The 12,181-nt window shown below is 43.7% G+C and overlaps 1 protein-coding gene across 2 annotated transcripts in view; it reads right to left on the bottom strand.

The window, feature by feature from the left end:
- DDAH1 (dimethylarginine dimethylaminohydrolase 1) overlaps nucleotides 1-12,181 on the bottom strand; it is a 255,209-nt gene that overhangs the window by 12,716 nt on the left and 230,312 nt on the right. For both annotated transcript variants that reach the window (XM_082265824.1, XM_082265823.1), the window contains 2 exons: nucleotides 10,432-10,505; nucleotides 5,874-5,993 (listed from right to left, as the gene is read on the bottom strand). In XM_082265824.1, coding sequence (XP_082121950.1) covers nucleotides 5,874-5,993; nucleotides 10,432-10,505 — 194 coding nt within the window. The remainder of the gene's footprint in view (nucleotides 1-5,873; nucleotides 5,994-10,431; nucleotides 10,506-12,181) is intronic.

Below are 12,181 nucleotides of genomic sequence, written 5' to 3'. Positions count from 1 at the left end.
AGCCAACAGAGCCAGGCCCCCCAGAGTTTTAAGTGGACATCCAAGTGGAGTTATATGAGCAACACCTCGTACAAAGGCCTTAACCAAGAAATGAGAGGCAAGCAGTCTTCCAAAGGGAATGGCTAGAGACAAGATCTATTCTCTGATGGTACTCCAGGCCAAATGGTGATCCAGCGGGTAAAACCACAGCACAACTGCCTGTTTTTACCACCGTCCTTGTCGCCTGGAGACAGTAGTATGTGAGTGGGAGCAGCATGGTGTGGCAGAATCAAAACACACTTAGTTTAGATGCAATTGAAAGAACTTGTATTGAATAAAAAAAAAAAAAAAAAAAAAAAAAAACAGTTCACAACCAGCCCGGCAGAAAGAAAGCCCAAGCAACACTCAAAGATGACAGCGGCATGTGACGGAGCAGATTTCAGCCAGGCTGACAGCATCTATCCTGAGGGGCGGAATGCGGCCTGGTCAGTCCGAGTCAAGTGGGGAGGTTTGTGGGAAGAGTGACAGATCCCCATGCTTTCCCTACTTGTCTGGATCCTTTCCATGCTGCGAATACTGTCCTTGACAGATGGGTAAACCTGTCCCTGCACTATCCACATGCTAAATGCGTGCCAAATCCAGGAGCCAGGTTCATAAATAGACTCTGCCTGACCCAAGATGGCTGCCAGAGTCACATGGGCTGTCAGCATTCAACCAATCGCAGCCCTAATGACCAATGTTCCTCTGACTTCCTCCTCCCTCAGCACTGCTGCTGCGGTTGAGTGCCACCTGCAGTGAAGAAAATAGACTGCACGAGCCCGCAAGTATTACCCAGTTCCTTCTAACCATGTGTGCCTTAGCGAATGATTCAATAAAAGAAGGCTGCTATGAATAACCTCCTTCCACAGATACTATCTGCCTGGCTGTCCCTAGCGTTAATACTTTGAGTCACTGATCTTGAGCCAGCATGAAAAAAAGAGTTTGGCCTGCATGCATGCTATAGGTCATTGCCTTGGAAAATACTAAAGCCATTGGATCAGCGTGAGAACCAGAACATTCACATTTTCAGAGGGAGAGATCAGCGATGGCCGCTTGCTCATTTTAGCACAATTTTTCTTTAAAAGGTCTAAGCCTATACGATTTCGTGGAAAACGTACATATTGTACTTTCCATGGCGCCTTATAGATAACCTTTTCCATTTATCCCTTTGGCTTGCTCAAGTGTATCAGCCCCCCAGAGGTCTGGAAGAAGTGCTTAATGTTTTCCAGGTTTATTTGCAAACGCTGAAAGATATCAGTAGTTTATCATTCTTCCAGAGGTAGAGTAAGGTTGCAGGCAAATATTTCCATTGCATCTCATGGATTAACCTTAGTACAATATTGTCTATAGGAGTCAGAGAACAGAACAAAGAGAAGGCGTTCTGGTATACATATCGTACGTGTACCAACCATGAGCCTAGGGGAACTTCAAGACTTTTTATTACTCACATTTCTTTAGTATCAACATATCCCTCTGTGCTTTACAGAACACACAGAATTGCCTACATAAGTCCATTTATCAGTGGAGCTTTTAGGCTAAATGTGCCTACAACAGTCAGCCAAATATACAGTAGTCAACCCCAAAGTTTCATGACTCCCCCAAAACTACTCATAAAACATGATCGGGAAAATATTGTCCAAGAAAGCATGCAAAACTAGTATAAAAATTTGTAGTCAGGCTTAAAGCGGAACTAAATGCTCCAGGCACGGAAGCTGCATTCGTTGGCAACCCATAGATTATGCAATCTTCTTTTCTTCCACCACTGCAGCCCCCAGCCTGTCCGCAGCCCCTGCATCTCCTGTACCATGTCCGCAGCCCCTGCATCTCCTGTACCATGTCCGCAGCCCCTGCATCTCCTGTACCATGCCCGCAGCCCCTGTATCTCCTGTACCATGCCTGCAGGCCCTGTATCTCCTGTACCATGCCTGAAGCCCCTGTATCCCCTGTACCATGCCCGCAGCCCCTGTAGCTCCTGTACCATGCCCGCAGCCCCTGTACCATGCCCGCAGCCCCTGTATCTTCTGTACCATGCCCGCAGCCCTGTATCTCCTGCATCATGCCCGCAGCCCCTGTATCTCCTGTACCATGTCCGCAGCCCCTGCATCTCCTGTACCATGTCCGCAACCCCTGCATCTCCTGTACCATGCCCGCAGCCCCTGTATCTCCTGTACCATGCCCGCAGCCCCTGTATCTCCTGTACCTTGCCCGAAGCCCCTGTATCCCCCGTACCATGCCCGCAGCCCCTGTAGCTCCTGTACCATGCCGCAGCCCCTGTAGCTCCTGTACCATGCCGCAGCCCCTGTAGCTCCTGTACCATGCCCGCAGCCCCTGTATCTTCTGTACCATGCCCGCAGCCCTGTATCTCCTGTATCATGCCCGCAGCCCCTGTATCTCCTGTACCATGCCCACAGTACCTGCATCCCCTTTACCATGTCCACAGCCCTTGCATCTCCTGTACCATATCTGTAGCCCCTGCATCTTCTATACCATGCCCACAGCCCCTGCATCTCCTGTATCATGCCTACAGCCCCTGCATCTCCTGTACCATATCTGCGGCCTTTGACATTTCCTCCTGTACCATGTCTGCAGCCTTTGACATGTCCTCCTGTACCATGTCTGCAGCCTCTGACATCACCTGTACCATGTCCGCAGCCTCTGACCATCTCCTCCTGTACTGTGTCTGCAGTCTCTGACATGTCCTCATCTACCATGTCCGCAGCCTCTGACATGTCCTTTTGGACCACGTCTTGACAGCCTCTGACATATTCTCCTGTACCATGTCCGCAGCCTCTGACATGTTCTCCTGTACCATATCTGCAGCCTCTGACACGTCCTCCTGTACCATGTCCGCACAGCCTCCGACCACCTCCTGTACCATGTCCGCACTTTTACCACTTTTAACCAGCATTTGCTCTTATAAAGCCCTATATGCTTTCATATCTGTCTTATCTATAGATAATACACTCTTCAAATGTGCTTTGAAATGCATGGTTTTCCCTTTTATGAAAAAGAAAATAATGACGTTATGCTGTTGGGCTGGTATAATAATGCTATGGGGCTGGTATGAAATGTTTTCAAGGCTGGTTTTTATTCCCAGTCTGGCCCTAAAAATGTGTGTTGCATTAAGAAAAGTGTGGCATAGAGCATCTTTGGTGCCTTGTGACCCAATCAAAATAATTGGTCTTCTTAGAGCATTGCATGTAAAATGCAAGTCAACTCTTGTTCATTATTGCAACACACAGGTATGAACAGGCCCTTAAATGTGGAACTGTATCCTCTTGTCAGGTCGTTCTGTGCTGAGCAACCTTCCTCTCATGCTCCATGGAATCAGCCTTCATTTCCTCAAGCACAGAGGCAACTATTTAATTAGATTTATTTCAGGTACTTCTAAAGTGCTGTCAATTTACGCAGCACTGTAAGTATATATTGTACATTCACTTCAGCCTCTGTCCTCAAGGAGCTTACAATCTAAGGTCCCTAACTCACATTCATACATACACATACTAGGGCCAATTTAGACATGAACCAATTAATCTCTCAGCATGTCTTTGGAGTGTGAGAGGAAACCAGAATACACCCATGCATGCAAAAGAACATGCAAACTCCATGCAGCTAGTGTTGTGGTTTGGATTTGAACCAATGACCCTAGTGCTGCCGGGTGGAAGTGCTAACCACTTGGCCACTCTGTTGCCAGGGATTTGCTTTGCAGAGCAGTAAGGTTCAAAATATACTGTAAATCTCAGCATTAGAATTAAAAGCTGTATGAGGAGTGCCAGAGTCAGATTAAAGCTGAACTTCAAGTAGATTAAAAAAAAAAAAAAGACACAAATAATGCCAATCAGTATTCTTCAATACATCATTGCATGTATTCTGTTAAAAGCAGCCAATGTCATGTGCACACAAATTGTGTTGGGGTGCAATTCCAAATGAATAAAGAGTCGATTTTGTGCATTTTACAGTGCATTATCATGTGGAGTGAAATATGAAAGCTGCCATAGTTGCCAACATATTAAAGGCTGTTTTCAGTATTGTACAGATTTAGGTAGACCATTAATAATAAAAAAAAAAATCTAGGCAGCTATTGCTGTTTATATCCTGAAAATTCTAGTTGCCTGGCTATCATGTTGATTGCTGTTCCTTTGAGCCAGAGGAGAAGGAGGTCAGCCTCCATATTTCTCTCAGCACAGGTTTCTTTAAGGCTAAATACCAAGCAATCAGATAAATATATAGTGATATACTGTAGGTATGTGTAAATAGTTTGACTCGCCAAGGATCCTTAATTCTGTTAGCCAGGCTTGTGGTAGACAGCATGTCCAGGTCCTACTCCAGTCCTCAAAAAAAAGGGGAGGAAGCCACTTACCATTTTAGGAGCCGCCGCCGGTATCCAGGTTTATTAAAAAAAAAAAAAAAAAAACATTGCTCAGACTTGTCCATCTGGTGTCACCAACTCTACTCTGAAGGCCCGTACACACGTACCGATCATCGGCCGAAAAGCTTCGGCCGACGACCGATCTGCCGATTGTAGGCTTGTTAGTATGATGCTTCCGACAGCCGACAGCGCACTCTCGGCCGAACAGAATCGGTCTTGCAAGCATGAAAATTTTTGTAGGCCGACACCAGAGCGGCCGATTGTTCGCAAGTCAATACAGAATTCGGCCGACAGACAGCAGATTTGCAAGACTGGGCATGCTCAGAAAAGAAAAAACACAGGGAAAGTTAACCATCACATGACATCACTTCTGCAGTCGGCTGTAGTCGGCGGACAAAATTCTTGTGCAGTCTTTTGCACTTTTCAACAGACACGACAGCCCGGGGACAAAAGACGGCCGATCGTTCGGCCGACGATCGGTACGTGTGTACGGGGCTTTAACTCCTAGATGGAACTTAGTGGTAGAGTCACTCTACGAGTTAGATCCACACATGAATGTAACACCAAATGCATGAGTTTGTGCAGAGCGGTCCATGACTGTTGGGAACTTGCACCCGGTGCCGGAGGACTAGAGAGAGGGAAGCAATGCCTGTATCAGAATACAGCTTAGCTAGTATGACCAGGTTCTAGACCTCCCTAGAGACTACACTGTGTTTAAGTAATGTGGCCTAGTCCAAGACCCGCACCAGCCAGTGACTGGACATAGAAGGAGCAGCAGAAGGATAATATCACTCCTCTGCTCTCCCTACCAATAAGGTATTTTCCTTGTAAGCAACAGAGCCCTAATTGGCTCATAGTACTAACCCCCCCCCCCCCCCCAGTCTTAGAGCTTGGGATTTGTGGAGGGTTACATCAAGACTAATTCAACTTTATGTAAAAAGAAAAAAAAAAATGTTCCTGAAGACATAACTGGATAAATCTTAGTCTTTTTTTCTGCCCGGAGTCCAGCTTTAAATGCCAGGCCATTTTGTTCTTACCCAACGTACCCGGTTTCAGATCCGGCTTGAATTTGATATACAGGATGCACAGAGTAGAGTGAAACTCTCAGGAATGTTGACAGTGATCTAATACATGCTTTGGCTTTGCTCCCTGAGATCTAATAATGCCAAAGGTTTTATTTTATGATCTGGATATATGGCACCAGTCTAAGAAGCCACCTAGATTCTTCCCAGAGGCTTCTTGCGGCCAAGGGGTGGGGGCAGGGTGATTAAACATTAAACATTAATCTGGCAAAATGCACAGAGCCTCTTAGAGGTTTAATATGGGTTACATCATTCCAGATACAGAACATTAAACAGCATGTGATGATGAACAGACATCTTTCATTCCGGTTACATTGTTTCGCGATGCATGCAAAACACTTATTTCCCCAACAGGTCATGCCCTGGGGCTTATTTGCAGATATTTTATTAAGTTTAGATTTTACCTTCAGAGCTTTCTGTGCAGGCTCGCTTGAACCGATGACGATGAGGTTTGGTCCGGCCATACTGCAAAAACTTTTTAAATGCAAATTGTCCAACACCGGGACTGTAGAAACAGCATAATCCTGCAGAAAATAAATCACAGAGGAATAAATATCAAACTTCCGCTAGCAACCTGGATTACTTAAAGTGATATAACCTGGATTACTTAAAGTGATATAACCTGGATTACTTAAAGTGATACAATCTGGATTACTTAAAGTGATACAACCTGGATTACTTAAAGTGATACTAAAGTCTAATTTTTTTTTTTTTTTTTTTAATTTTTAAAACTTTTTTTTAAAAATAACAAACTAAGTGGTACAAACTGTTTCCTTAATGCTGACCATACACTAGCCGAAATATCGGGCAAACTCATTTTCGAAAAACGAAAAATTGTCCGTGAGAGCAGACAATCGTGCCATCATGTAATGACCGAATTTCCAACGATAAATTGTTCAATGGACATAAATGAATCATTTTTTCGTTCAGTTTGTCACATATGCCTAGTGCAAACAGGTCAGCTGAGAAACACATCAACCTTTCAATTTATCGTTAGTTTATCGTTGAGCCGGCAGATTTTCTTTGATTTTTTTGGCTCTGAAAAGTTAAAAATTATTTTCTATTTGTGCCCATTAACTGGACGAAAAACGAACGATCGGACCAAATGACAGATTTTCTAAAGATCTTTCGGCTAGTGTATGGCCAGCATTAGGCTCGTACACACTATAAGAAAATCTGGACAACATTTTCGTTCAAAGAATTCTCATACGATTTTCACAAAGTGTGTACAGAACTTTCTACAGACGATTCAGAAATTTCTTACGAAAATTCTCGAAGGGACAAACTCCAAAATTTTTCTTGTACGGGAAAAAAACGAACGATTATCGTTTAATGTGTACCGTTTTCGTATGATTTTTGTACAAGAAAAATCAGAAAAGAAAAACTGCGCATGATCAGAAACAATAAACAACAAAAAAAAAAGCCTTCGTCGTATGAGAATTTTCATACAAATTTGCGTAAGAATTTTCATTCATCGGTTCCGATTTGCTGTGAAACGACGAGGAAAATCGGACAATCGTTCGCCCGATTTTCTTATAGTATGCACCCCACTTTAGTCTCTCAATTTCCCTTTAACTACTGACCCCTTAATATGCTTACTAGGCATTCTGGATCCTTAGATATGTAATTCAGGAACTTACCTAATGATCCAGCGCCTCCTATACCATGCTAGAAAGAGGATAGCCAGATTTTGGATGATCCCCTCCACTCCTACTGTTAAACAATGGATTGACTATGTTAACTCTAGAGAGAACAACTAGCATACAGACACCGCAATGCCAAGCGCAAGTTTCACTAGGTCTGGCAGGGTTGGCTGGACTCACCGGGACTGGCTCCTCCTCAAATGGTAATGGATAGATTACTGCAGTTATAAATAAAGATGACCACAACTTGTCTAGTTTTCGAGAACCCCACCATTAGAACACTGCTTAGTTTACGCCTTCTTTTGTCTCTCTATAGGTTTTTCAACAAAAAAAAGCTATTACCCATGTCATGACCCTGTCATATATGTATATGTGGTTTACTTATTATTTGTATTCTCTAGTCAGGAGGACTCATCTAGAGGATTGGTTTATGCTATGGAATAAGTCATAGTAACGATATCCCTCGCTTATCTCGCTGTATTCATTCTCATATGCTTATGTTTTTTATCCATGTGGTAAACTATGCTGACATTATATTTTTTGTATTGATTTTTTATTATCAATAAAAGTCTGGAATTAAAAAAAATAAATAAATAACAAACATGTTATACTTACCTCCCCTGTGCAGTTGGTTTTGCACAGAGCAGCCCAGATCCTTCTCTTTTCGGGTCCCTCTTCGTTATTCTTGGCCCCTCCCTCTTGACGAGTGCCCCCACAGCAAGCAGCTTGCTATGGGGGTGCCCGAGCCAAGTCACAGCTCCCTGTGTCCATTCAGACATGGAACTGCGGCCGAGCCCCATCCCCTTTCTCTCCTTATTGGCTCACTGACTTTGATTGACAGCAGCGGGAGCCAATGCTGCGGTGCTGCTGTCTCAGCCAATAAGAAGGGGAGTCCTGGACAGCGGAGTCACTCATGCTAGATCGCTAGATGGACCTCAGGTATTAGAGGGGCTGAGGGGGGCTGCTGCACACAGAAGGCTTTTTATCCTAATGCATGGATTGCATTAAGATAAAAAAACTTCTGCCTTTACAACCACTTTAACAAGCCATACATGATGCAATTCTCTTTCCTGCAACTGATGGAAGAACACAATGATTACGCAGTAATCGTATGCAAAAAATACAAAGGGCTGGTTGTACTGAAATCGATTCATGTATCAACTTCAGTACAACCAGCCTGCCCATAGATGGATTGAATCTCAGCAAGTCCCTGCTAAACCGGCCAAGATCCGATCTACCTGTGGCCAGCTTTAACCACTTGACCTCCGGAAGATTTTACCCCCCTTCAATGACCAGGCCATTTTTTGGGATACGGCACTGCGTTAATTTAACTGCAATGTATTATTATTATTATTATTTTTTTATTTATGTATTATTAATATTATTTTCTTTTAATGGTATTTTATTACCTCTGCATTTTTTTTTTTTTTTGGGCTTGAAAAAAAAATTTGAAAAAAAAAAAGATATTTTTTACTTTCTGCTATAAAACATATCCAATAAAAACTGAAAAAGATCACTTTTATTCATAAATTTAGGCCAATATGTATTCTACACATTTTGGGTAAAAAAATCACAATAAGCGTATATTGATTGGTTTGCGCAAACGTTATAGCGTCTACAAGCTATGGTATTTATACTGGAATTTTTATTTATTAATTTTTATACTAGTAATGGCGGCGATCAGCGACTTATAGCGGGACTGCAATATTACAGCGGCAAGTTGGACACTAAGTGACACTTTTTGTGGGACCAGTGACACATACAGTGATCAGTACTAAAAATATGCACTGTCACTGTACTTCTTACAGTGCCTGGGAAGGGGTTAAACATCTAGGGAGATCAAAGGGTTAACTGTGTGCCCAACTAGTGTTTTACTGTACTATGTGGGCTGCTTTTACTCAGGTAAGTGATGGGTTTTACTCCCTGCTTTGCAGAGACACAAAATCCATCCCTTCCCCCTGTCAGAACGGAGATCTGCCTTGTTTACATAGGCAGATTTCCATTCTGTGTCTCTGCCTGATGACTGGCGGGTTACGGTGGACATCCAGTGCCCGGCACCCGCAGATCGGCTTCTGCTATGAGTAATCACAGCAGAAGCAGGCCGCCAACAGTGCGCGCGCAGAAGTGCAGAATCACACAAAAGTCTTTCTAGTTCAACCATCAGAAACAAAAAAATCAATAAATAGAATTAATAGAAAACCTCCATATATAGAAGCTTATATCCAAAGTTGATCCAGAGAAAGGCAAAACACCTTGTAAAGATAGGATGCAGTCATTGTTCAACCAATCATTTTCCACTTGGCTCAGTCAATTTTTAAATTAACTTTTGTCAAGCCGGTGGGGCTCGGAGGGCCACCCACACCTTGAATTTCGGCTGATTCAAGAGGAATCTGCTGAAATTTGAGCTTGGCTCAAACATTAGCTTCACTGGGTGAATACCAGTTTCGGGTCAATGAATAATGATGTACAAATGCTGTACAAATGAGGATGAAGGCCATCAAAACAAGTCAGCAACCCTGCCCAAATGAAGGCTGAGCTGAAGTTTTACCACCCCCAACTGTCCACCTAAAAAAAACAATGCAGCAGCTTAGGTCTATACATGTGATGCAGCCACTGTGTTTTGCTTTACAGCAAACGTTAAATGGTATGTCACATACAGCAGGTGGTACAGCTGCCCAACAAGACCCATTTAGGGGATTAGGCCATGCATCGCATACTAGCTCATTATGAATTACTTACCTTAGAACGAAGCCCCCACACGGACCCCCGGACACCGCTGCGGGCGCTGACATGATCCCACGGTGTCTCTTCTGGGTTCGGCGGATCCGGCGCTGTGATTGGCCGGAGCCGCAATGACGTCACTCCCGCGCATGTGCGCGGGAGTGATTTTCCGGCAAGCTCCCGGCAAGGGAAGCTGAAGGTCCGCCGGACCTTCAGAGTGCATGCGCCGCTCGCGTGAGCAGCTGTATGCACTGCAAATATCTCCTAAACCGTGCCGGTTTAGGAGATATTAATTGTACCTACAGGTAAGCCTTATTATAGACTTACCTGTAGTTAAAAGTGAAAAAAAGCAGTATACTACCGATTTAAGTTCCAGTAGGCTGCAGCACTGCTCAGTGTAATATGACAGCAGAAAAGTCCAGATGGCTCCTCCGCTGTCAGAATACAATAAAACAGTGGGGAGGATTCCCCCATCCATTAGGATTGTGTTGATGGGGGAATGGGAGAAAAAAAATAAAATAAAACAGAGCCATGTATGGGCAGTATTTGAGTGCCTTATCTTCACAGCAAAAAAGAAAAACACTAATTTGGGTCTGACCTTAAAGGTATCAGCCAGTATTTCTGCGCCTCGCTGATTGGTTCTTTTTGATAAGCCAACGAAGAACTCCCGTCCTGAAAAGTAACACAAATAAAACACAATTAATGAAGCAAGTAATAATGATAATTTACTTAAAAGAGATCCAAAAAAGCACCCTAAACACTGCCATTACCGCGGAAACCCGGTCTGTCCTGATGTGCCAAAGCTTGCCCACTCCTTTCTAACACCGAAACTTTGCTACTGGTCAGTGGGGAGGACTGTCATATTGATGGACCAATAGGAATGTGGAGGGTAAGGAGGTAGCGGCAAGGTCAACACTATCGGATACTGTTGAAATGTTGCTGTCAGAACTTCACAGAATCAATTTTCGTTTTCATCTTTGTGTTTGCTGAAATAGTAATTTAAGCATGCCCTGTTAGTGCATGGCTTCCATTTGTCTCTGGTTTTCTGACAGTTGTTGAAATGAAGGTGTATGGAAACCCAAGAATAAAAACATAATATATAGCAGCTTACTATCCTTTGATGTGGTGGTTGGTTGCATTATTTTCTCAGGCTGTTCCCCCCCCCCTTATATTTTCCCTCCTATATCCCCCCCCCCTATATTTTTCCCCTGGTGATCCTGCCAGTAACACACAACCTGTTCTAAGGTGAAAAAGCCCATTTACCATACTGTATCTAAAGAGGAGCACCATTGTCAACCTAGAAGAGGAAGTGTGTTAGGACTACAAAACACACCCTCCTCCTCCTCCTCTCAATAACATGTGAAAGGGTTCTGTAGTCCAGAAAGACAGGCGATGAAGGGCTGATAACATTGATGTAGTGTTCAGTGCAGCATTGTGAGCTCACTACAGGTAATGAAGAGTTCAATGGGTTTCTGGAAGGATCAACAGGTATGTGTTGCACTTATCGAACAGATATATCAATAAGCTTTCAATTGTATATATATATAACAGACCAAAAGGGAGCAAATAAGTGATATTATTTGCTAGGGTTTACATACATTTACAAGAAAACTCTAAACAAATATTAAAAAAAAAAGAAAAAAAAAATCATTTAGTCCAGTTAAGGCCCCTTTCACACTTGTGCGACTTGTCCTGCGACTTGGGACTGCAAAGTCGCATGACAAGTCGTACCCCATTATTTCCAATGAGTACCGTTCATATCTGTGTGACTTCATGTCACAACAACTTCAAAGTAGTCCCTGCACTACTTTGGGCTGATTTTTATGCGTTTTGAGGTCCATAGACATAGGCATTGCTTCAAGTCTAGTCCAAATCGTGGCAAATTGACATAAAAAATTACAGGTAAAATCGTGCAACTTTTAGTTGTTTACAATAGCTGACCTTCCTTCTCTCTCAGCGGGGAGCGATCGCGGGTGGCCGGCAGCAATCAAAGCTGCTGTTGAGTGTCCCCGCGAAGTACCCGATGCAGAGTGGGGGGGGGGGGCGCGCTCGCCCCCTAGCAGCAGGCGCGCAACTGACGTAGGGCTATGTTGTATCCAGCAGGAGGGCCAGTAAAACTGCGGCAGGCGATCCTTAAGTGGTTAAAGTGTCCTCCTATAATTTAGCTCCCTTTTTTGTAAAATAGATAAATGCCCAGACAGGTGACACGGGAAGGGGTAGCCTAGAGATAGTGGTGTCACCCTACAGCCTAAGCAGTGACGGGGTGTCTGAAGAACATAGGCTCCTAAAGAAAATGACCAACTTACTGGCAGCCAAATGAGTTGACATAAAGTTCTTGAATGTATAGG

This window comes from Pelophylax lessonae, assembly GCF_965119305.1.
Source record: "Pelophylax lessonae genome assembly, chromosome: 8".
Classification (NCBI taxonomy): domain Eukaryota; kingdom Metazoa; phylum Chordata; class Amphibia; order Anura; family Ranidae; genus Pelophylax; species Pelophylax lessonae.
This window is presented reverse-complemented; position numbering and strand designations above follow the sequence as displayed.